The following is a 26,128-nucleotide window of genomic DNA, read 5'->3' on the forward strand; positions in this document are numbered from 1 at the left end:
CTAACTAGAAGCCCAAGTCAGAATTACTTATAATGCCCTTCCTTGACATCAAGGTGCTGTGTTAGTGGCAAAGAGAATAGTTTCCCAGACAGATGGGTATAGTAGTCCCCACTTACTCATGGGGGATGCATTCTAAGACTCCCAGTAGAGATACCTGAAACTGTGGATAGTACTGATTCCTATGTATTCTATGCTTTTTGCCATAAAGACATACCTATGATAAAGTTTAACATATAAATCATACACAGTGGACAGGCCTTTGACTCACACCTGTAATCCCAGCACTTTGGGAGGCTGAGGTGAGAGGATCACTTGGCCAGAAGTTTGAGACCAGCCTGGGCAATACTGTGAGACCCCATCTCTATAAAAAATTTTCAAAAATCAGCTGGGCACAGAGGCCTGTACCTGTGATCCTAATTACTTGGGAGGCTAAGGCAGGAGGATTGTGGAAACTGTGGGAAGAGTGGAAAATAAAACTAGAGATAAAGGGAAATGACTGTATTTACTGTTTGGCCCACCAAGCACAGAGGTACACAATGGACTCTGAGGACTAGAAGTGCGAGATGAATTTTATTTACAGTTTTGGGTGCTATTATCTCTACTCATTATCTCATTGACTCGTGCCCATGTTAGCTTAAAGTCCTTGAGGGAAGTATTTTAGACTGTTACTTTTGCTGAGTTACAACTATTTCCTTTGTTACATGTAGGTTAGTGTTATGAAGCAGTTTAGAATTCAGTATTTTAATTCAGTTTGGATTCACTTGTATAGATGAAGTTTAATTCTTAAAAAGCTAAAAATAAAAAAAAATGTCCACCTACAACTTTTAGGTATTAGGCCAATGCCAAAGTGATTTCCATATAATGAATAAAATGAATACAGGTTTGTGGACTGATGTGTATAGAACGTTTGGTTGACATTGATTAACCATCCAATATTGTTCACCTTTGAAAGACACGGATTTGGTCTGTCTGGGTCCACTGGCATGTGAATGTTTTCCGGTAAATATATTAGAAAATTTCTTGGAGATTTTCAACAATTTGGAAAACCCACAGATGAAACACATAGTTTAGAAATAGAACAAAAGTTATGAAAAAGGTATGTCGTGAGTGCATAAAAGACATGCCGATTCCTGGCCTATTGTATCACCTGCTACAATGAAATATACACAAATCCATGATCAAGAGTTAAAAATGTACAAAACTTATGCACATGACCACAGCCTGTCTTTGGTGCCGTTTGCAGTAGTGAGAAATGTGAACAAGGTGAAGATGCAGTATGATGTTATACCTGCATGAAATTCACTACAGTCCAAACTGTTCTCCTGTGGTGATGCCATAGGCCCCTCCTATTGCTGTTTGTTCATATAATTTACACCCATGTAAAAATCGCAGTGCTGATGCTGCAGTAAAATTAATTCTGCACCTTATCTAAAGTTCTCAGTGAAACCGGAGCAAACCTGAGGAAATATTTAATTTTGTAATCTTCTCTGTGTTTTTATTTGTTCATTTGTTTTTGCTTATTTTTCTCTGCTTTTGTTTGTTTTGATGAGAATCTGTACTAACAAGGAATTCGTAATGAGGTGGGGTGTTTAAGCACGTGCTTTTCCTTTTAATGATATATGAGAATGAATAAAAGAGAGATTCCAAGTAATATCAATAAACAAGGAGTCACGAAGTGTGTGAATTGAGACCATTTGCACTTATTTATTATAATTCTTTCAAGGTACATAACGTCTGATTACCTTGTTGAAATTGTGTTCTTCAAATTGTTTACCTGGGTGTGAAAAGATAGAAATTAAGTCAATACGCCCACATTAGATACTGGTCAGTGTTGACTGAAATCCAGATTAGGAACTGCAAACACACACTCTCCAGTGTTAAGATGTATTTGAAATGAACGATCAAATTAAATCACCTATAACTAGTTAATCCAAATGACAGTGAAAATGGTTTCAGGCTCCTTAATTCATTGTCTAAAATCTTAGTAGCACTTGGGATAATTGATGCTTTACCTTAAAAATAGAAGTTAGTTTGAGACTTATAAGGCTTCCTGATCACGTGGATTCAAAACTTATTAAAGCTCATGTTTCTACATCTGGTTTTATAACTCCATGGACGGTCAACAAATACAAAATCTTGACCCAGCCCCTTCAGTACACTGCACAGGGTTCGTGTGCAGTATCTGCCAGGGTGAGTTATCCACGTCCAAAAACATGTCAGATGCATTTACCCTGTTTGCTGCTGAGCTTTGACAGTAGCTGGGAATTTGACCGTGGCTCAAAGATAATATAATTTGACCATCTCATTGCCATATTATTCATATACAATTCTTTAAGAAGGAAAAATAATGAGTATTTCTATCGAGTTGTGTTACAGGTACCTTTTCTGTTGTATTCATGAAACCTTTTCTTCTCCTGGAACCAATAACCTTGAAGGCTGAAGGAAAAGGCCCATGTTCATAGAGTCTCCATTGCTTTTTATATCTGGAACCAATTAGCCTTCACAGTTGTACTGCCCAGACAGTATGGAAATATACAAATAGATTTCAGTTTTGGAAAAAATTCCTACCTACATGTATTGTGTCTTTTTTAATAGTTCCCATTACTGAGATGTACGTGTGTACATATTGTTGTGAGTATGAGATGATAAGAAACAAAGGCAAAGAAATAGTACTTGAAACTAGAACTGATGTTAGTGACCAAGACACGTGTTTAGGAGGCCCCGTAACTTCCTAGAGGAAGGCCACAAATTTAGATCTCAGCTTTCTATAAACCTAGCCTGTGGGGAACACAAAGAAGGCTTAAAATGCAGCGCCTATAAGGTGAAAAGGAAATTCTTCCTGATTTCAAAACAAGATTTATCTTTCTCCTGTGTCTCTTTGTTTTAAGTAGGCAATTAGAAATCATAACCACAGAGCTTCTTTTTTTAATTGCTAAATAGGCTAGAATAGGTGTTTCGCCTTGTCCCTATCAAGCAGTACATATTTTGGTGATCATTGAGTTGGGGAAAAAAATATGGCACAGAATTATCATCAATTTCCTTTCATACATTATTGATAATTACATGGCAAAAATCACGTCAGTCACTAATGAGGCTATAACAAATGAATCAGGTCATCGATAAATAGTTTCGAAATGCCCGTGACAATGAAACACAGCATGACAATGGTGATGTTCCACCCCAGGTAGTCATACAGAACTGTCAGATACATAAGGAAGTTTTTTTTTTTAAATGTCCTATCTACTCTTCGTAGATAGTGGCTTATAATTCATCAACTTCAGAATAAAAGATAAACTTTGGGATATGTATTTTTCAACTTAGATCAATTTTGCATATGTTCTGATGCAAAACAGTCTTTAAAATGGCCTGATAAGGATCCTGAAACAAGGATCTTCCTAAGGCTGTTGTGTTCACTCATTACTAAAGACACTTGATGACTATTGCCACCAGTTGACTTTGCCTTCTGAGAAGGTAAGAACATCTTACGGGAATACCTCTGGTTTTTTGTCTCTTATTCTAGAAGGTTATTTTGCTTCATTATTTCTTCCTTCCCTCCAGGCTAAGACAGAGAAGATGCAATCCCTTTTTCAGAATCTACACTTTTGAGCTTCTTTTTCTCTCCCACTTTTCCAAGAGTCTCTTCCATTATCTTATGAATTGTATCTTTTCCTCCATTGCTCCAAGTCTCCCTTGTCTTAAAACAAACTTCCTCTTAGTCTTGATTCTTTTTCAGGCTACCCCTTTGCAGAAGTTTGCCTGAAAGAGGGTGGCGTAAGATGGTTGTGTAAGTTTTGGCATTCTGAACTGTCTCTGTGATTGTGGTGCTTATCTTCTCAGGACCACTGGTGGCTCCCGGTGCCTACCAGCTAAAGTGTCTTTGCCTTCCTCCCCCTCCTGGCCTTCTCAGTCCCAGCATTCATCACCTCAGTCTGCCTTGTGTTCAAGTCACACAGACTGGAGCTCCAGCGGCCATTGCTCTCGTCTATGACGCAATGATAAATTCACATTAAATGCCTTTACGCTCATGTCCACCTGCCAAGTCCAAGCCTTCTTTCAATACCAAAGGGTGTTTCTTAAATGCAGCATGCTCAAGCAATCTCTTGCCTCTGTCCACCCATAATCCCATTTTAAGCCTCTTTTGCTTTTATTATTTGTTGCCTGTATGTCTTTCTCACCTACTGGAGAGGAAGGTCTTGGAAAGCAGGAATCTTACCTTATTTGTCTTGCATTCTAAATATGCATCCTATTCTTAATTCGTACTTCAGATTGTACTTGTAATTTGTACTTAATTCGTGTCATTGAAATTGATTTAAATTAGATATATGTGGGGAGGTTTTTTTTTTTGTAAATGAGACAGTAACATCTGGATGTAAACCGAAATGAATATGAAATTTGCATCCCAGTAATATTTTATTTCATTACATTGGTATAGATGACCTTTGGAAAAAATACCCTTTGGTATTGAAAGAAGGCTTGGATTGGCAGGTGGAGATGAGCGTAAAAGCATTTAACATGAATTTATGACTGGGTGATAATTTGGCTGAGTGAATGGACCAGTGGGTGGTGGAACTCTAGGATTGCCTGACAGAATTTGCCCAGTAGGATCTTATAAATACCTGCTTGAAACCTGAGTCTTTTTCTAGGTTTAAACTTGGTAGGCAATGATATACTCCAAGAAGAGGCTGAAAATTTGAATGCTATCCAGAGTTTATCAAAGTGGCAAGGGGGTAACTGAATAACCAGGTAGGCAGGTCATTATAAATAGCTTGTCTGGTGACTTCATTGGGGTAAAGTATGGCTTCAGTTCAAACCACTGACCTCTGTCGAGGCTGACCTGGTTGTTCAAGCCATTCATTCTTGATTGTCTGGCTTCTTAAACTCTGACAATAGCTGATGGCCAGGTTGTTTGCTGTGCAGGAACCTCATGACCAATTCTGAAGTCTTGGGAGGAAGTATCTGCTTACCTATGTGACTCAGAGATCCAGAACAGTGTTGAATCAAGATTTGTTCTTTGGTTTTCTGAGATTATGCGTCTCTACAGTGGCACATGGGCCAGTTTCCTCACTAGAGCCGATTGTACAGTAGCTTAGTTATTAGAGGTGGACAGGGCCCATTTGGTTAGGCTGTATATTATCGCCAGCCTGGCCTTGATTTCTCTTTGAAGGATCGTTATTGTATGTAGACCCAGTGCAGGGGACTGAAGACAATGTTTTTCATCACACTTGAGAATCATTTATCGCATGAAATATGGCGTGTAGTTCAAGTTTTCAGCTGTGCATGTCATTGCTTTGGGTATTATTTCTGTTGACATGGGAGGCTCTTCCCTAAGAGATGGATTTTTTCAGGCAAGGTCAGTCTGTTTTATGAATACTTATGAAGATAGTGTATATTTTATGATTTGATTTCTCTGTTCTGTTTACATAATCAGAAGTCGGCATTGAGCTTTCTTTACACCACTCTTGTCACATCAGGAATAAAAGGAAAATTGGAGGAAGAATCAGCTCTCGACTTATGTATATCTGTAGCCACCAAGTAAAACACATAAGGTACTGTAAGAGGTAAAATTTGAGAAAACAATCTGAGTTTTGATTTTATTGTGTCATTCTTGTCATTAGAGTATAGCAGTCAAATAAACCTTTGGTTTCATCTCTATTCCTCCCAATATTTAAAGAGTAAGTATTTAAGATGGCTTATCAAAAAGTAGTAATTTACCTACCAGAGTAACATTCAGGGATAGAACAGAGGAAATGGAAAGTAAGGGGGAAGAAAATAAAAATGGGAAAAGTATCACAAATGAGAAATCTAAAAATATTTTTAATTATGCAAAACATCCTGCCCTTTTGCAAAAACAATGCAACATATATAATTCAGCAGGAACAGTAGTGCTTGTTGAGATGGTTTGACCACAGGCCTCCTCGGTGAAATTTTGATAATATGAACCGGTTTACCAGTGACTATCAATGGAAGGAGCTATCTTTGCTTTTAGGAAAATGATTTAGTGAGTCTACTTAAAATATTTACTTCAAAATTTTCATTATGAGACCCTAAGAAGCTTGGTAACAGAAAATAACTTGCACGGAAAACTGGTTATAAATTTTAATTCATTTAGTTTGCAGTGTAATTTTGCTACCATTGACTCATTTGGGAAAACTTAAAATTGTCATTAAAAATTGATAAAACAATTCAGTGGGGCATTTTTTCGTGGTTACTGTTATTTTTCTGTCCCTCTGACTAAAGTAGGAATTATAAACGTCTGTGTTCATTCAATGTCCAAGATTATTTATTCTTCATATTTTTACTCCTTTGCTTATACGGTCGGTTTCTGAAGTAGGGCAAGATTAATAAACTTTCAATAAGAAGAAGTATGGATGGTGAAAAATAATTGACTTGAATGTTTGAAGAGCTAACCTATAGGCCAGAGCCATCCTAATGGGTTGTGGGTCCCCAGGCAAGTCTTTTAACTTTTCTGGTTCTCACCTTTTTCATGTCAGTTGCTTTATGGAGTGAAGGATTTCTAAATCTTTTGTAGTACTAAACACTCTGTCTGATTTAGAATAAGCTAAATTATTCTATAACTATTAAACTGTGATCGAAATTTATAGTTCTATACAGTAGAACCTCTGTAAGTTGACCTCCCAAGGGACTGTAACAAACTGGTTAGTATATGGAGGTGGTCAACATAAGGAACTAGACCTACTGTATTGATAATGTACATGGGGTGCATGTCCGGTCTATGAAAATTAGGTCAACTTAAGGAGGGTGGTCAATGGAGGGAGGTGGTAGGCGATAGAGTTTCTACTGTATATGCTCCTAAAACAAGTTATTCAGATATATGACTTACTTGATGCTAAATGTGGGATCAAGCCAACAAACCTTGGCTTATAACTCTGATCTTAGAAAACATGACATGTGTTTAAGGACACATTTGGAGAGGAGGCGGCATGACCAGTACCAGGTGAGCTAAGCCACAATGCAGAACAGTGAGCAGAGAGCACTATACGAACCTGAATCACCCCAGAAAGATTAAATTATATTTAGCAGACTGTAATTAACTGAAGGCAAAGGCTAGTGCACTTTTGAAAACAATCACTAGCAAATGTTTAAATAAAAAATAATTTTCTCTGTGGTCTTTATGTAACCATAAAGCTGTATTTACTAGGACACCTTATTTTCTAAGCATCCCCATGAAACACCATTCTAGCACACTATAATGAAAGTATATACAGCCATAGAGAAACTGGAACCATAGGGTCTTGTTTTCTGTTTCATTTGAATATATTTCTCTTTAAATCTAACATTGAGAGCTGTGTACTTTTGTGTATTAGCATATATAGTTTTCTTCTAAAACGTAGCTCCGTGTTGTGGCCTCTTTTCACTTAGTATGTAGGACTGACCATTCCTTTTTCGGTGTTTATGTCAAAGCATTTAAAATACTTTGGTGAACTTTTTTGATCACAAATGTCTCCCCCCTTAAGCTCTGAGCTCTTAAATGTAGTATTCGTGTTTTCCATTTCTGTATTTTGTCAGCAGCACTCATTTTCTGGCACATAGTGGGCATTCAGTAACTGCCATAAAATACTCAGAAACCTAATAAAGGAGGCCTAGGGTACAATCGATAGTGCATGTGTACTGGATTTTTTTGGTATTGTCTTTCTGTAGTTTTAAATTGCACGGTGCTTTATTATGTCTTTTCTGTGCCCTTGGACTGACTATCTGCTGAGAAGTAGCAGTAGTCCAAAGGGAGCTCTAGTATTTTTTTGCAGGCAGCTTCTGGAACCAAAATCCTAAACAAAATGGCAAAGTAGGTCAATTCAACGCCAATCTTTATTTTCATGACAAAACTATTTCTGCAAATCTAAGCTTGTTGTCATCATGCTGATCAAAGTGTGTGTGTGTGGGTGGGGGGGGTTCCTAGTCTGTGCCTATGTTCACCTGCCTCCTCTAGCACCTCCCAACCTCCACTTACCATCCCACTCTGGACACCAGAATGGAACCAGAGGCCCATTTAAAGTTCCTCCACTCTTCCTCCCTTCCCCCTTTGGAAGAGGGGAAAAGATGCTTCCTTACAAAAAGCTTGTGTAATTGATGGAATATATCTAGAACATCGATTTCTCTTTCAGCATCCTTCTCCCATAATTACAGTATCTCTTCTCTAGTGGGTGAAAAGGAGTATTCATTCTTTTAAACATACTGTGTTTAAAACACTCCTTTTAACTAAAAAATATTGCTACCATAGCTGTTTCTAGGTCCTACTTGCCATTTTTCCACAGAGTTTATCTAATTAATTATTGTTTTTAATTAGGACAACTCTCATATGAAGTATAACTGTTTTATCTTATTAGTTCTTTTCCTAAAATCATGATCTAGTGTGCTTTTGTTTAACTCCAGAAAAAAACAAGGGTGATGAGGCACTTACATTTGCATGAGAGGTCTTGCAACACACATCCAAGAGTCAAATTAAACCATTGAACCATAATTTGTTTTAAAATAATTTGGAAGAGCAGAGAATGGGAAAAAGGAATCAAACCATCAATGGATATGTCTTCAATGTCTGCCTATTACTTATCAATATTTATCTGTCTACCATTAGCCCAACCCAACCCTTGATTAGCTTCTTGGTAATAACCTATAAGCCTCCAAGAATAAATATGCCGAGGAATTGTTCCTCTTTCAAGAGTAGAAACGTTGAGAAGGCAATAGAATAAAAACAATAATACTCAAGCTTTCCACATGTTTGTTACATATAGGAGATGGAGAATTGGAAACTATTTTCAAGAGTCCCTTCCATAGCTTGCAGGTCAACAGAAAAATCATCCTGTATTTAGTGAAGTGAAAGATAATTTTCACCTCACATTTAGGAATGAATTTTAAATGACTGGAGGATATTTAACAAGACTTGTTAGCACTATTTCTCAAAACCTGTTAGTTTTATCAAGTATTAAGGTATCCTTGTGTGATCATTTCTTATGAATCTAATAACTTAAAAGGTAAAGTTGAAGAAATATCAGTCTCTCTCCTCTTTTGTTCCATTTTTTAAATAGCATACTGTGTGAATGGTTGATTTCTAGACAGCAGAAGCATTCTCAAGAACTGTTGGAGGAAAGATTTTTTTCTTTTATTTTGTTGGAGAAACCGGGACACAAGGACTCACTTAAAATTAATGCCAAAAAATTTCTGAGATGGTATTTTCATGTTTTCTTTTTAATAATGACAGTTCCTTCCCTTTTAGAGGCCATTACTAATTCCAATTACCAACAAAATGATTTGTGCAAAATCACTGAGATCTTTCATGTTGATATCATTTGGTACTTTGCTTTAAAATCACACTAATTATCTGGAAGGTTCTGTAAAGTAAATGCTAAGTATGACATAACTATTGTTTCTTTTTTGTTCTGTAAGAGAAAAGCCAAACATGAATTGTAAGCCATTCAACAGAACCACTTCTCAATCCTGTTATGATGTGAAAAGGGGGATCTTCTATAATCTAAAATTTTAGATACACGTACATGTCACAAAAGAAGTGTTTCCCATTTCCAGGAGCCATAGTCCGGGAAAGCAAGACTGGAAAAGCAGAGGCAGATGTGAGAATGTTTCCCCATCATGTGCTCTGTCTTGCCTGTGTAGGAAGTTGGGAGGAATGATGATTTCTGTATGGAGTGGATGTTGTTACTGACCTACCAGTCACAAGTGTTCACTGACTACTGCAACTTATTGTTCTCTGTAAATAGCTAGAGCTTTAGAATCTCGGCCCATTTATGTCTTCAGTACATTTTGCTCAAAGTACAAGATAGGTCATTGATTGATTGATTGATTTTTTTTTTTTTTGAGGGACACCATTCTTTATTTTAGCTTAGGTTGTAGTATGAAAAGTCACAGTTTTGGTTTTTCTCTTTAGAGGCACTTTATATTTTTTAAAGAGGTAATATTTGGTTTGTTAAAAATGTTCATATAGTGAACTATCTCATAGAACATGTAGGTCTTTTTTTTTTTTTTGGACAACTCTTTGGGATTGAGTTCATCGCTTTCAGTTTTGAGAACGGTAGAGTTTGTACGGTGTCATTTTGAGTGCCAGCAACTGGTTGAATTGAGGCAAGAAGAACAAAGTTTTAAAAAGAAAACAAATCCAGCATTTGGTTAATAATGTACCCTTTACAGTAACAGAATCTTATCTGACCACCCACATTCATCTGGTTGCTGACGTGGCTCCTGCTTCAGTTGCAGAAGCTATTTTTGAACCTTTTGTGTCTTTTGAGGAACCGAGTGGGCCTACTTGCTTCTAATGATTCACATCTCAAAGTGCACAGGGTGTCCTGTGCAAACTGCAGTAGTGCGAAGCCTAGGGGAGAGAAATTAAAGCAAACTCTTCCTTTACGCACTGTGAATGCTCACAGGAAGTGGTACCCGGCAACAGCACATTGTAACTTCTCTTGTCTTACATAATCTTGAGTTCTTCCTAGGAGGATCTTGGTAATAACTTGTCAGAAAGAAAGAACAATATCTTTTTTAAAGTAACAAATATATAATAACCATCTTTGGGTAGTAATATTGTTATGGGGGTCTTTTATACTGGTATACCCAGCATCTTATGTTTGATAAATCTATTTGGATTAAGTAGCTTGACTTTCCATGTATGAGATCAGACGATTAAGTTTGCAAACTCATCCTTGAAAAAGTGCTGCATCCCCCACTGCTAAATATTACTATGGTTATCTTCAAAGTCCTCCCCTTGGGAAGCTGTGCACCCATGCCAGCACCTAGTCCTCTTTTCAAAGTAATTTTGGAACTCTTTTTCTGGAATGGCCATCAGAGATGTCATCTGAGGTATGACAATTAACTTCATGAACTCATCCTAGAAAAAGTGCTTTGGAGGGTAGTCTATTTTGATGTCAGTACGTAGCTTCCCAAGGGGAGTACTTTGAAAGTGACCGTAGTGATATTCAGCAATAAGGAATGTGGCACTTTTTCAAGGATGAGTTTGCACCCTTAATTGTCAGACCTCATGTCTTTGGATCGTACTTGGATAAGTATGAATTCTGAATGTGAAAAAGTCCCTTTATTCATTACTTACTAAAGTTTGTGAAGTCTCAGGATTTTCCTTTGGTTGGTTTGAGATTCCTACTTCAGAAATTAAGTATTAGCGCAGAATATAAGACTGAAATAAAATGTAGAAAAGAATCACTGAGACTTCATCTTGTGAAATTTAGTTGCTAATACACAAAAGCTTGGTGGAATCACAGGTCAAAAGCAGCACAGTATCATGGACTACCATGCCGCAATTTCTAGTTTCCGTATTGAAGTTTTAATTCTAGCATTATTTTATCATTGCCTCCACGTTCACTCTTCCAGGCAATTCCCTTGTAATACACGTGTTGATTCAAAAGATTTAAACTGTGTTAACAGAAAGGAAATGCTTTCTTAACCAAAGAAAAAGCTCCTTGAGAGATCCAGTTTCAAATTTTCCTTCCTAAAGGAAAGCAGGCAGGTTCTATGGGTGAAGTAGGGAGCAAACCTATTAAACTCACTGTGAGTGTCATCATCTCTAAATCTTCTTATTCATCTTTTTTAGATTCCCAGAAGTTGCGCATGAGTTCCTGTGGGGAGAACTGGCATCTTGGAAATCAAAGACCGTTGTGATGCAGTTTTTTGATATGAGGATAACAGGTTAACAATGAGAATTTATTTTACTCTGTTGTTGTTACATTCAATGTGAAAAGCTGTCTTGGTGTACCACGAACTCATATGTAAACTTAGTTTATCATCAAATCTGGGCCAAAACAATGTACTTTCCATCTAGAGAGAAAAGTATTGTGAACGTTTTATTTTTTCTTTTGGTTTTCATAGATCAGTTTTAATTATAACCTCCTTAATTGAAATAGCCTCATTTGAGAGTATGTATTTCTGGCAAAGTTTATTTTTATGTGAAATTCCTCTTAGTAAATCTTAATGGACCACATCAGTAGAAAAGTGAAATTACAATTTTAAAAAATTATTTGGAAATCGATGGCAAAATATTGAAAGCAGATGCTGTCATTGAAGTAAGTCACACATGCCTTAACTAGATAGACAAACTCTACAAATACACGTGATGATGCCCACGTGGAAAATACAGTTCAGTTGTCCATTAGGTTTTATATCCAATTAGACTTTACATATGTCAAATTAGAGGGTGATGATCACAGTATTTTTACTTTTCTCCAAAAGTTCTCTGAATTGCTTGGCAGGATTTCATATCATATACAGTCTTCTCTTCAGAGGGGTGACTTGCCCCTCTCAAGGAGAACTGAGGTTGTAATGGCAATTTTTACTAAAAGAAGCATTTATAATGAACTTGGCTTTCAGGAAGATTCCTTTAAAAAATCGTCCTGTGGAAATAAGTCTGCGTTCAGTTGGACTCTGGCACCAGTCACGCTCTGTGGGGAGATCCTTTTCTTCCCTGGTCTGGAACTCTCTGTGCAGAGGTTGGGCAGTGAACAGGAGGACCAGTGGCGCTCGGAGACGCTCGTGTATTTCTCAGAATATTTTATAACTGATCTCTGGCATTTTAAAAACAGATACAGGGAAGTCGCTTCTAAAATGTCATTTGATAATCACTATCATAAGATATACATTTTGTTTATATGTGTAATACTACCAAATCCTGCCCCCCCCCGCAAAGACCAGAGAATCATGTCTTTTAATTCTTTATAAATGTTTTGTTATGAAAATATTAAGGAGCGAAGTGGTGTTTGTCGCCGGTCTCTGTATACTATCACTATTTAGGATGTTTTATTTAACGCTCACTTGACTTTTGCCACCACTCAAGTAATGATTAATTTCCTGAGGCGAAGTTTTTTTTGAAGATCGTGTTTTTCTAAGCCCAGGATCCCAGATTGACAAGCCTGGGTACTGTGGGCCTTTATTCCTCTGCAGAGCGAGCCTGCTTTCCTGCCAATCCCACCCAGCTGTTATCCTGAAGAGACCTCTGAGGCCGTCTATACAGGAGGCTGTTTCTGCTTTCCCTTTTGGGGCCTGTCTGAGGAAATTATTTAACTGGGTGCCAACTTTATTTGAGTGGGCTATGAAGAGTAGCCAAGGAGAAGGCACACTTTTAGAAAAAAAAATGCCAGCTAATCCCAGGAATATCATCTTTATTTTTTGCTTCAGTTTCTTTCATTCCATAGTCACGCAGAGGGTAGTATCTTTCCCACACCACTCTCCTCTGAAAACTGCCATGAGCCTGCCGGACAATGCCTGTCTGTATTGACCGGAGGACTCCTTAGGGTTGTAGCACCATCCGCAGGACACCCCCGTGCCGTAGCCTCTTGAGTTTGATTCTCTGGTAAAATATCTTTCGTAGCACTTAAAACCATGAGGCGAATTTTTAAATGTGAATGGCAAAGTGTATTTGGATTACCACTCCTTTGTTGGCAATGGGTGCCAAGAGTGACTTTGTGTGGGTTTGGTTACTATAAAAGGAAATCTCAGTGAAGAAAATGACAACTAGCTGTTTTCATGGGAGCCCTGCTCTCCTATTGCATTTTTTGATGTATCAATTGATCTGGAAAACTGGAATTTGTTTTTAACACACCATTAGGGAATCCGAAAATGAATTGACTCTACATGATCACAGAGAAATAATGTAGCTATCATTAACCTTTTTACTATAGATCTTTATAGTTCTAAGGAGATCTATATTGAAAGAAATTGAACTGAAATTGCAAGTATATACAATGGTTCATTTAGGGATTTGTAATAATATTATGAGATCCAAAGAAAGTATTTTCCTAGACTTAATGATCTATTTAGTGTAGATTTCCTGATATAAAAATGTTTTCCCATCTGTAAGCATTCTCATACATTTCAGTAATGAAACAAAAGCTCGAGGATTAATGCCATTTTTGGAAGAGTTAGTTCACTTAGTAAAGTGTCACCTAACCAAAAAAAGACAAATGTTGCTCTCAAACCTTGAGTTAAATTTTGGGAACTTTATTGTTTTTTAAAGTGAATTTCTTTTCCTCCATTGGATTAGAGCAGCAAAGAAACTTTTGAACATTCCCAAATCCTGCTTGATTTTGAAGAAAAAGACATGCCAAGCATGTTAATAGGTCTGTGGTGCACGTGACTGCCGTCATGGAATGTTTTCAGTTTCCAGGATAAAGCAGCTGTAGATAAGTGATTAATTCAAAGAGTCCGCATTTTTAATAGATCATGAATATGATCACTAAATTCCCAAAGGAGCCCATCACTCATTTTCTCTCCCGCTTACCTTTCTCTATATGGCTCAAAACTCCAAGAAGGGAAATGATTTTATGGGTAGCAGTTAGTTAAAGGCTCCCCAAGGATAGTATGAGAAAGAATAATGCATCCTTAAATATGCTAAAATCTAACGTAAAAGGTTCCTGTGAAATAGGAATGATTTCCAATTCCCTAGTAAGTCTTTCACTAAAGTGAAAAGTTAGACATTGTGGTTCAGAGGAATGTGGGCCAGAAAGGTCCCAACTGAAACTTCCAGCTCAGACATGAACGCTCTTCCTCAACAGAGCAGGAGTAGGAAGCGTGGTGTGGTGTGGTAGCGCCCATTTTCCTGATAAAATGATGGGGCATCTTGGGTAGTCTTGTCTCAGAAATTTATGAGGAAAACTTATTTTAAAAATGTATAATTCATGTATTACAAATGCATTTATAATTTATAAATTTAGTATAAATGGAGAACTAATTTAAAGTTTATCTTTTAAGAAATATATTTTGACAAATTATACTTTTTCTCTGTCAAGAAAATCTCTTGACAGAACCTATTTGTATAACTGAGTTTAATGTGTTTTAAATCTTAAAATGTTTCTATGTGGGGATAGGATCACTTCTAAGGCCAAGTTCCAAGTTCCAGATCAGACTGGGAAACAGAGGGAGATGGCTATCTCTTTAAAAAAATAATAAAGAAATAAATACATACACACACACACATATATATGCTTTCTATAGATAATAAATAATGTGGTTGGAATATAAAATGATCCTATGTTCAACTTAGCAAAATGGATTTTTATTTCTTTAATAAAATGGTAGATATGTTTTTTTTTTTTTTGGATCAGCCTCCTAAAAATTAAACCCCACAACAATTAAGGTTCTAGATAAGTTTTGTTTTGACCGTTAGATAACTGCTTTTGAATTTTATGTAAATCACTTTTCTTCATTTTTATAGTGTATTCTCTGATAGAAAGATGCTGTCTTTGAATTTTATTTTGTGCTTCAATTGTACAATATGTCCTTAGGGAATAAGAATGGTGTTAATTTATTACTGTAAACCATAAAAATTAAATACATCTGATTTATAAAGGTACTACCTCATTGCTAAGTGAAAATGTTATATTTCACTTAGTATTTTATCAAATATATTATTCCAGTTTTGTTTTATTATAAAATTGTATGTCCATATTTAATTTGAAGTTTACATTTTAAGCAAAATCATATTTGTGTCATCCAAAGGATGGACAATGATACATACCTAATTTTCACTTGTGAGATTCTTATTTTCTTTAATAACTTTCAAGCTGGGCACAGTGGCCTAAGAGCTACTTGGGAGGCTGAGGTAGGAGGATCCCTTGAGCCCAGGAGTTTGGGTTCAGTGTAGGCAACACAGAAAGACATTTTCTCTAACAAAATGAAATAAACAAAAGTAATGAGTTTCAAAGAACAAAGGAAAACAATTTGTCATGAGAATTTAACACACACAAGAAGCTGTCCACTTTGAACGTTATTTTATTTATGAATATTTTTGATTTCTGAGAAATGGCATTTGGGTTCATTTTATATTCTACAAATATACAAAGCTCATATTGTCTTCAAACCATTAAAAGTTCAGGCGTTTCAAATATTAAAGTTAAATGAAAATATTTAGGGGAAGAGACTCTTGAAGGCGTATTATGTTAAGTTGTGCTAAAACTTTCTGGAAAGAGAAGTGAGTCTCCTAGGCTGGGAGGACAGCCAGCCTTGGGTTTGAATTCTGGTTCCGAAACTCAGCCTTCATAAGCATCATTCTCAGATATAAAATAGATATAATAATACATTAGCACAGGACTGTCATGAAGGTCAAGTAAGATCATGTGTGTGAAACTCTGTAACAGTCTTATCTGTCAGCACAGACTAGATGCACAGTAAATGACAGCCACTGTCATTGTTTCTGTATTATCAACAATGGAACAGCATACACAGGTCAACACAGTGATAACGTAGTAAATCTGAAAAGTAACTTAGAAATTATTCAGTTCAAGCCCCGAGTCACTCCTCCATGTTTCTCAAATTGGAAATATACTCTACTTCCCTGTTAGAGGGTGTCACCTCTAAAGGTCTAACAGAGGCCTTGTCTACGTGAACGTTCAATATTTAGTTAATGAAACCCCGAAGTCAGCCAGTTTGGGTTCGACATAGTGTATTCTTCTTGTTCACGTTGTTGCTGGAATTGACAGAAGTCAGTTTGCATTTGAATGTGACGAGGCCATCACTTCTCTTTTTCTCTTGCATTCATGTATGAGAAACCTAATGTGTTATATATTTAGTAGTATATATCTTCTCTCAAACTTCTCCTAAGGTTTTGCTTTAGAAAACTACTGTGGGGAAAATCTCAAATCCAATAGTGAAACCCTCTTTTTTTTGGCCGGGACTGGGCTTGAACCCACCACCTCCAGTTTATGGGGCCAGTACCCTACCCTTGAGCCACAGGCACCACCCGAATAGTGAAAGTCTTTAACAAATCTAAATTAATATCCTTGTTGTTTTGTTGAGTTTAGTTTAGTTTTAGACAAATCTATTGTGCCTCATGGCTATTAGCAGGAGGAAGTTTGGATTATAGAAGTCTTGCTGCAAATATCTGGGGACTACTGATTTGTCACCCAAAAGACCTGTTGTCCCTATGGGAATTCTCATGTGCTTTTCCACCCCTCTCCTCCTCATCACAGTTGAGGAATGCATGAGGGAGTCAGCTGGCCGTGGAAGTAAGACCAGGCTGAAAATCAGCAATCCCTTTGCATGGTAGCATTTTTTTTTTTTTTGTATTGGCCATAAAGAGGTAAAAACATACTTGTGTTAAGAAAAATAAACAAAAATTGAAATTGCATTTCATAAGGAGAAAAGTAAAACTCCCTTCTTTCTCCTCCCTCTGACTCCCTGCTTCTCCCTCCGAGATTTAACCACTGTTAAACACTGCTTGGCATTCCCACAGGAATGTTCTCTTTATCGCTTGTTTCTCTTTTACACAAAAAAGATGACAGTATACATAGTAGGGTGCAATGGGCTTTTCTTGCACTTAATGGTACTGTTCTCTGAATGAGTTTCTGTAATGGTACTTACCAGCTGTACTTCTTGTTTTCAATGGCTCCGTTTTCTGCCTGGGCTGTGATTTATTTGTGCTGTCCTTTTCACGTATTGTTGAGCACTTGAGCAGGTGCATCTGTAAGGATATTTCCCAGCAATGGGATTTCTGGATGAAAGTGTACGTGTTTTCATATTTTGATAAACACTGCCACGTTGCCTATCAAGGAAGCATCTTAGCTTTCATCATAATTGATGCAATTTAGCATTGAAGTTCTCAGAATCCTCTGGGCACTACAACGACCATTCCCTTAAGGAAGTAGAATTTTCACTTAAAATTGGAGTTACTTTGTTGTCGAGGCTTTCTGAGCCATTCACTATCTCTAGAAGATGCTTCACTTTGCTGTGATGGAAATTTATTTATTTTTGTTTATTTATTTATTTATGTTGGAGACAGAGACTCAAGCTGTCACCCTCAGTAGAGTGCAGTGGCACTGCAGCTCACAGCAACCTCAAACTGTTGGGCTTAAGTGATTCCCTTGCCTCAGCCTCCCGAGTAGCTGGGACTATACGTGCCTGCCACAACGCCTGGCTATTTTTTGATGGCAGTTGTTGTTGTTTGGCAGGCCCGGGCCAGGCTTGAACCCTCCAGCCTCGGTGTATGTGGCTGGCACCCTACCCACTGAACTATAGGTGCCGAGCCAGAAATTTATTTTTTCAAAGTTCAAACTTATCAGTGCAATTAAAAAAGCCCACTATTCTCAACTTTTTAATATCTAGGGAATTTGAATTAGGCTGATTGTGTCAAAAAACTGAGATATTTTGATATAACAATCTTATATCCTAAAACATATTACTTTGCTACCTTTAATAATAATTTCTCTGTGAGTAATTGTTGGCCAGTGTCAGTAGAAGGTCTGCTGTTTCAGGGTGGAGCATTCTGAAGAAGTTCCTGGCTGTTGTTCTGGGGCCTGGGAACCCTGTGTATAAGGAACTGGAGATGGGAATGTACATGTGGCAATGCTGTTGTTTAAGGGAACAGTGCTCCCTAACTGCATTTTTATTTTGTCCCCAGGAAGCGTCAGGACAATCATGCCCATGAGAACTCTAAACCTTTCAGGTAATCATTGCATTTTTACACGCTCCTAAAAATGTGTTTTGTGTTTCATATTATGAAGATCTTCTCATTGTTTTGTTTAGATGTTCTTTCCTACCTTTGCCAAAGTTCTGATATTTACAGCCTTGATCTAATTCTAATGTTTTTAAGCTGTAAAATATGTTTATATTTTATGTTAAGAGATTACATATTTTCTAAAAATGCACTCTATGTATTTATTTGTATGTCTATACTATATTACATTACAGTATAGCTTATACATATAAATACATTACAGTACGGCTTACACATATAAATACATTTTATATATTGTAGATGACATATATAAAATATAATAATATGTATTTTATATTAATAAATAAAAATAAATATTTACATAATGTATTACATATAGTTTATTTATATAAACTATATCTCTTGTAGAGATTTGTAATATATTTCAGTCATAAACTTACTTAGAAATAACTCTAAATTTTTTTAATGAAGGCTTTTAAAAATCTTATGATTTTGTAAGTAATAGCAATCGAGGGTTTTCCTTCAGATACCTGTCTAACTAAAATGAATGAGTGTTTAAAAGACTAACCAAAATGCAAACACGGCAGAGATGTACCTTTGTTACTTAATGATAAGCTTGAAAGGAATATCCTCATGGATTAACCTAATGGCCATAAAAATAATTCCTTAGAGTGAAAAACATTTTATCTAATTTCATGTTGGTTATTTAGCATTGGTTTTGATTTCTCATCTGACAACGGTTGTGACAATCTCTTTGCCTTTTCTTTTCCTTCAGGTTGTTTTATCCTAGTGAAACTGGCAATTGAACTTTGCTCTAGTTGATGGGCAGAATTTCTCCTAGACTATCCATCATCCCAATTTCATCCTAGTTGAAAATTTTCAAATGCCATAAGAAGTCTTCATAGATTTGCACTTAGCCTTTGGACAGACATTTCTACAATGGAGAGAACTGTGTTGCAGCCCTGGTCCGGGGACGTTACCATCTGATGCCCATTGACTACGGCGTTGGCGTGGAAGGTTCCAAGGAGAAGGAGCAATCAGCCAGCGTGCAGCACCCCTGGAGCATGGACGCAAGCAAGCTTTAGAAAGCACAGCTTTGGAGACACTCCATGCATCTGCACGGCTTTCAAGCGAACTAGCACTTAAGACCTTGTGTAACAAAATGGACACTGGGGACACAGCTCTAGGACAAAAAGCTACCTCAAGGTCTGGAGAAACTGATAAAGTATCAGGTAGATGGAGACAGGAGCAATCGGCTATTATTAAGATGAGCACTTTTGGCAGTCAAGAAGGACAGCGGCAACCGCAGATAGATCCGGAGCAGCTCGGAAGCCCAGCCTCAGCACAACTGTTCGGTTCTGGGAAACTGGCCTGCCCCGGTGAAGCAGTGCAGCAAGTCGCCGAGAAGCAATATCCTCCTCCGCACCGTCCGAGTCCTTATTCATGCCAACACTCACTGTCTTTCCCTCAGCACTCATTGCCACAGGGGGTCCTGCACAGCAACAAGCCACATCAGAGCCTTGAAGGCCCTCCGTGGCTTTTCCCTGGCCCTTTGCCATCAGTTGCCTCTGAGGACTTATTTCCTTTTCCCATTCATGGCCACAGTGGTGGTTATCCTAGAAAAAAGATTTCAAGTCTGAACCCTGCTTACAGCCAATACTCCCAGAAAAGTCTCGAGCAGGCAGAAGATGCTCACAAGAAAGAGCACAAACCCAAAAAGCCCGGCAAGTACATTTGCCCTTACTGCAGCAGGGCGTGTGCCAAGCCTAGCGTACTGAAAAAACACATCAGGTCCCACACTGGGGAGCGGCCATATCCATGTATACCTTGTGGTTTCTCTTTCAAGACAAAGAGCAATTTGTACAAGCACAGGAAGTCACATGCTCATGCAATTAAGGCAGGATTAGTACCCTTCACAGAGTCAGCTGTATCTAAATTGGACCTAGAGGCGGGTTTTATTGATGTGGAAGCAGAAATACACTCAGATGGTGAACAGAGTACAGACACAGATGAGGAGAGTTCTTTATTTGCTGAGGCTGCTGACAAAATGAGTCCTGGCCCACCCATGCCTTTGGATATTGCCAGCCGAAGTGGCTACCATGGGTCCTTGGAAGAATCGTTGGGCGGTGCAATGAAGGTCCCCATTCTGATTATTCCCAAGAGTGGAATTCCTCTCCCCAGTGAAAGCTCTCAGTATATTGGCTCCGATATGCTACCAAATCCGTCTCTAAATACTAAGGCTGATGACTCCCACACAGTCAAACAGAAACTTGCACTAAGACTGTCAGAGAAAAAGGGACAAGATTCTGAGCCATCTCTCAACCTTCTGAGCCCGCACAGTAAAGGAAGCACTGATTCTGGTTATTTTTCCCGTTCAGAAAGCGCAGAGCAGCAAATAAGCCCTCCCAACACAAATGCAAAGTCTTATGAAGAAATCATCTTTGGCAAGTACTGCCGGCTTAGTCCAAGAAATGCACTCAGTGTTACGGCCACGAGCCAGGAGCGTGCCGCCATGGGCAGGAAGGCCGTCATGGAATCCTTACCTCATGTGAACACCAGGTTAGATGTCAACATGTTTGAGGATCCTGTTTCTCAGCTGATCCCAAGCAAGGGAGACCTTGACCCTGGTCAGACAAACATACTGAAATCTGCTAAATTCAACAGTGAGTCCAGACAACCCCAGATTATTCCATCTCCTATCAGGAATGAAGGAAAACTTTACCCAGCAAATTTCCAAGGCAGCAGCCCCGTTCTCTTAGAAGCTCCTGTAGACTCTTCACCCCTTATTAGAAGCAACTCCATGCCAACTTCTTCAGCAACTAATTTAAGTCTCCCTCCTTCTTTGAGAGGAAGTCACTCATTTGATGAAAGGATGACCGGTTCTGACGACGTGTTCTATCCGGGCACGGTGGGCATACCCCCTCAGCGCATGTTGAGAAGGCAAGCGGCTTTTGAGCTGCCTTCAGTACAGGAGGGGCACGTGGAGGCCGAGCACCATGGCAGAATGTCCAAAAGTATCACTGGCTCATCCTTGAAGGAAAAGAAATTGGCTCCTCTGGACAGGGTCGGGTACGACTACGAGGTCTGTCGGAAACCCTATAAGAAGTGGGAAGACTCTGAAACACCAAAGCAGAGCTACAGGGACATTTCCAGCTTAAGTTCTTTCAGACACAGTGGGGACTATTTTATGGATCCCGTGGTGCCACTGCAGGCAGTGCCAAGCCTGTTTGGAACTCCATGTGAAAACAGAAAGCGCCGGAAAGAGAAGAGCGTAGGGGATGAGGAAGACACACCCATGATTTGTGGGGGCATTGTTAGCACCCCCATGGGCATAATGACTTCAGACTATGACCTCAAGATGCAGGAAGGAGTGAGGAGTGGATTTGTCATGGCTGGACACGAGAACCCTTCCCATAGTCACTCAGAACGCTTTGACCCATGTCGCCCTCCGCTACAGTCTGGAAGTCCATCTCTTGGGTCAGAGGACTCAATCTCAGCCACCGATTCAGACAAGATGTCAGACCTCGCAGGCAGGAAACCTCCTGGAAATGTGATTTCTGTGATTCAGCACACAAACTCCCTGAGCCGACCCAATTCATTTGAGAGGTCCGAGTCGGCAGAACTCGTGACTTGTGCACAGGATAAAGCCCCTTCCCCTTCAGAAACCTGTGACAGTGAGATTTCAGAAGCCCCCGTGAGTCCAGAGTGGGCTGCGCCCGGGGATGGCGCAGAGAGTGGGGGCAAGCCGTCCCCGTCCCAGCAGGGGCAGCAGCAGTCCTATCACGCGCAGCCCAGGCTGGTTCGCCAGCACAACATTCAGGTCCCGGAGATCCGGGTGACTGAGGAGCCCGATAAGCCCGACAAGGAGAAAGAAGCCCAGGCTAAGGAACCAGAGAAGCCTGTGGAGGAATTTCAGTGGCCCCAGAGAAGTGAGACCCTTTCCCAGCTCCCTGCGGAGAAGTTGCCCCCCAAAAAGAAACGTCTGCGACTGGCAGATATGGAGCACTCCTCTGGAGAGTCCAGCTTTGAATCCACAGGCACCGGCCTCTCTCGCAGCCCCAGCCAAGAAAGCAACCTGTCTCACAGCTCCAGTTTCTCCATGTCTTTTGAAAGAGAAGAACCCGGTAAGCTTACTGCACCTCCCAAGCCGGATGAGTTTGGGAAGCATTCGGAGTTCTTGACTGTTCCTGCTGGCTCATACTCCTTGTCTGTCCCAGGCCATCACCACCAAAAAGAGATGCGACGCTGCTCCTCCGAGCAGATGCCTTGTCCTCACCCAACCGAAGTCCCAGAAATTCGGAGCAAGTCATTTGATTATGGGAATCTATCCCATGCGCCCGCGGCAGGAGCGGCAGCCTCCACGTTGTCACCGTCCAGGGAGAGAAAGAAATGCTTCCTGGTGCGGCAGGCTTCCTTCAGCGGCTCCCCGGAAATCGCGCAGGGTGAGGCTGGCGTGGATCAGAGTGTCAAGCAAGAGCAGCTGGAGCACCTGCACGCTGGCCTGAGGTCCGGGTGGCACCCCGGCCCGCCTGCTGTGCTGCCCGCTCTCCAGGCAGAGGACCCAGGCAAGCAGGTGGTGGGGCCGTGCGCCCCGCTGAGCTCGGGGCCACTCCACCTGACCCAACATCAGATCATGCACATGGACAGTCAGGAATCTTTGAGAAACTCCTTGATGCAACCAACATCCTATCTGACAAGCAAACACTTACCTGAACAGCCACATTTATTTCCACATCAAGAGACTGTCCCGTTTTCTCCCATCCAGAATGCCTTGTTTCAGTTCCAGTACCCCACGGTCTGTATGGTTCACTTACCAGCGCAGCAGCCGCCCTGGTGGCAGGCCCACTTCCCACCTCCCTTTGCTCAGCACCCTCAGAAGAGCTACGGCAAGCCGGCTTTTCAGGCAGAAGTCCATTCTAGCTACCCCTTAGAGCATGGGGCAGAACACACTGGAAAGAAATCTGATTATGCACACACGAAAGAGCCGACGTACCCGTGTTATTCAGGAACAGCAGGGCTACACTCAAAGAACCTTCTTCCAAAGTTCCCATCAGACCAGGGCAGTAAATCAACTGAAACTCCCCCCGAGCAGGTTCTTCAAGAAGATTTTGCTTCGGCAAACGCTGGACCCTTACAGTCCTTACCAGGCACAGTGGTTCCGGTGCGGATCCAGACGCACGTGCCGTCCTATGGAAGTGTCATGTACACAAGCATTTCTCAGATACTTGGCCAGAACAGCCCTGCAATTGTCATATGCAAAGTCGATGAGAATATGACCCAAAGAACGCTGGTCACCAATGCAGCTATGCAGGGCATAGGATTTAACATCGCCCAGGTACTGGGACAGCATGCGGGCTTGGAAAAATACCCCATCTGGAAAGTCCCTCAGACCTTACCCCTCGGTTTAGAATCTTCCATCCCCTTGTGTCTACCGTCCACCTCTGACAGCGCCGCCACCCTGGGAGGTAGCAAGCGCATGCTCTCCCCAGCCAGCAGCTTGGAACTCTTCATGGAAACAAAGCAGCAGAAAAGGGTCAAAGAAGAAAAGATGTACGGGCAGATAGTGGAGGAGCTCAGCGCTGTGGAGCTGACCAACTCGGACATCAAAAAGGATCTGCCCCGCCCCCAGAAGCCCCAGTTGGTTCGACAAGGCTGTGCCTCTGAGCCCAAGGACGGCTCACAGTCAAGGTCATCTTCCTTCTCCTCTCTGTCACCCTCCTCATCTCAAGACCACCCTTCTGCTAGTGTGCCCTCCAGGGAGCCCTTCCCGCCCAGCAGGGAGATGGTTTCTGGTTCCAGAGCACCTGCTCCAGGACGGAAGTCCAGAGGGCTCTCTGAAAGCAAAGAGTCCTCAGATGAATTGGATATCGATGAGACAGCGTCAGACATGAGCATGAGCCCACAGAGTTCTTCGTTGCCAACCGGAGACAGTCAGCAGGAAGAGGAGGGGAAGGGCCAGAAGCTGCCTGTGGGCATGCTGGTCCACATGGCCTCTGGCCCAAGCGGGAACGCGGCAAACTCGACTCTTCTTTTCACGGACGTGGCCGATTTCCAGCAGATTCTTCAGTTCCCCAGTCTGCGGACAACAACTACTGTGAGTTGGTGCTTCTTGAATTATACAAAACCCAATTATGTGCAGCAGGCAACCTTCAAATCCTCAGTTTATGCTTCATGGTGCATTAGTTCCTGTAACCCAAACCCATCCGGATTGAACACCAAGACCACGCTGGCTCTTCTGAGGTCCAAGCAAAAAATCACCGCAGAAATTTATACCCTGGCTGCTATGCACAGGCCCGGGACTGGCAAGCTTACATCCTCCAGTGCTTGGAAACAGTTTGCTCAGGTAACAAATCTTGCTTTAAAAGCACCCTGTATAGTGAAATTGATTGCTGAGCAGGTTACACAGTGAAAGATAGAAGGTCAAAAAAAAAAAAACAAAGTTAAAAACTAAAGTCAGAGTTGGGGCAGTCTTCAGCAACACTGGCCTTCCCCAGGGGCTGTGAAATGCTGCCATAGGGACTGATCCCTCTGTGTTTTCTTCCACTCTGACCTGTATGAGTGGTCTCCACATCTGCTTGTATTTGCATGTGAGGAATTGAGGGAGCTCTAAAGTGGGGGCCATGGAGCAGAGAGTAGGTGCTGAAAGGGAAGGTGGGGAAGGAGGCCTGAGGGAGGTCAGAACCCACCTTTCCAAACACGTTCACCAAAACTTACTCTCTGTATGTCTCTTTCAAAATTTATTTTTCCCAGTCATACCTCCACGAATAATCAATGCCTTACATGTAAAATTACAATATAAGCAGTTTAATAAGAGGCACTCTGGAATTGTTGCCGAATTAACAGTGAAGCAAGTGGAGGATTTAAAATCTATCACTATGTCAATTATCATTTTCCCTTCAATAATGTTTTGAGACTACTTCCTTTATTACCATAAAATGGATTTCTTTTCACGGCTACTTCAAAACATAGACCATGTCTTGTAAGACTTTATATTAGTGTTGCACAGAGTAAGTGCTAAGTATACGTGTGTGTGCGTGTGTATACATACCTTTTCTCAAACAAAATATTGATTTATTTAGTGGATACTGTCATTTTTATCTCATTTTGTCCCTAGTGTCCCTTATTTTATATAACCCACCCCTGGACTTTTAGGCTGGAATTTAGGCTCATTTTCAGGGAGTTGGAAAAGGGGAATGTGGGAGCTACTGTGTCTTAGAGAGACCACACAAAATGATTCTCTCTTCTTGTCCTACAGATGAAACCTGATGCATCCTTTTTATTTGGCAGCAAGCTAGAAAGGAAACTGGTGGGAAATATCTTAAAGGAAAGAGGGAAAGGAGATATTCATGGAGATAAAGATATTGGATCCAAACCAACTGAGCCAATCCGAATTAAAATCTTTGAAGGAGGGTAAGGAAACACATGTGCAAATGTAAACTGTTCAGTTATAAGTCAGAGTAAATCATCCTGAAGGTCTCCATGAAAAAAACCCTGTCTGCCCTTTTTGGGAGCTTAAAGTGAATTATCTTTCTAGTCACATTTCTGCAGTCTGGCTGGTAATGAGTAATGAGTCCATGCTCTTGTTGGGGGTACTTATTTTTGATGAAAATGTATGATTCCAGCCTCTGCCTTAAATTATCATACCTCTAACTTATTACAAAATCTACTAAATTGGTAGGCTCTTGATGTCATCTGAGTTTGTTCATTCTTTGA

At 40.1% G+C, this 26,128-nt stretch overlaps 1 protein-coding gene across 3 annotated transcripts in view; it reads left to right on the top strand.

Moving 5' to 3' along the window:
- Positions 1-26,128, top strand: part of HIVEP2 (human immunodeficiency virus type I enhancer binding protein 2) — a 177,477-nt gene that overhangs the window by 137,721 nt on the left and 13,628 nt on the right. For all 3 annotated transcript variants that reach the window (XM_012805464.2, XM_023513484.1, XM_023513486.1), the window contains 4 exons: positions 11,567-11,661; positions 18,359-18,403; positions 19,191-24,758; positions 25,671-25,825. In XM_012805464.2, the coding sequence (XP_012660918.1) occupies positions 19,578-24,758; positions 25,671-25,825 (5,336 nt within the window). In that variant the 5' untranslated portion in view covers positions 11,567-11,661; positions 18,359-18,403; positions 19,191-19,577. The remainder of the gene's footprint in view (positions 1-11,566; positions 11,662-18,358; positions 18,404-19,190; positions 24,759-25,670; positions 25,826-26,128) is intronic.

Source organism: Otolemur garnettii, unplaced genomic scaffold, assembly GCF_000181295.1.
Source record: "Otolemur garnettii isolate 467f Iridium unplaced genomic scaffold, OtoGar3 scaffold00042, whole genome shotgun sequence".
Classification (NCBI taxonomy): domain Eukaryota; kingdom Metazoa; phylum Chordata; class Mammalia; order Primates; family Galagidae; genus Otolemur; species Otolemur garnettii.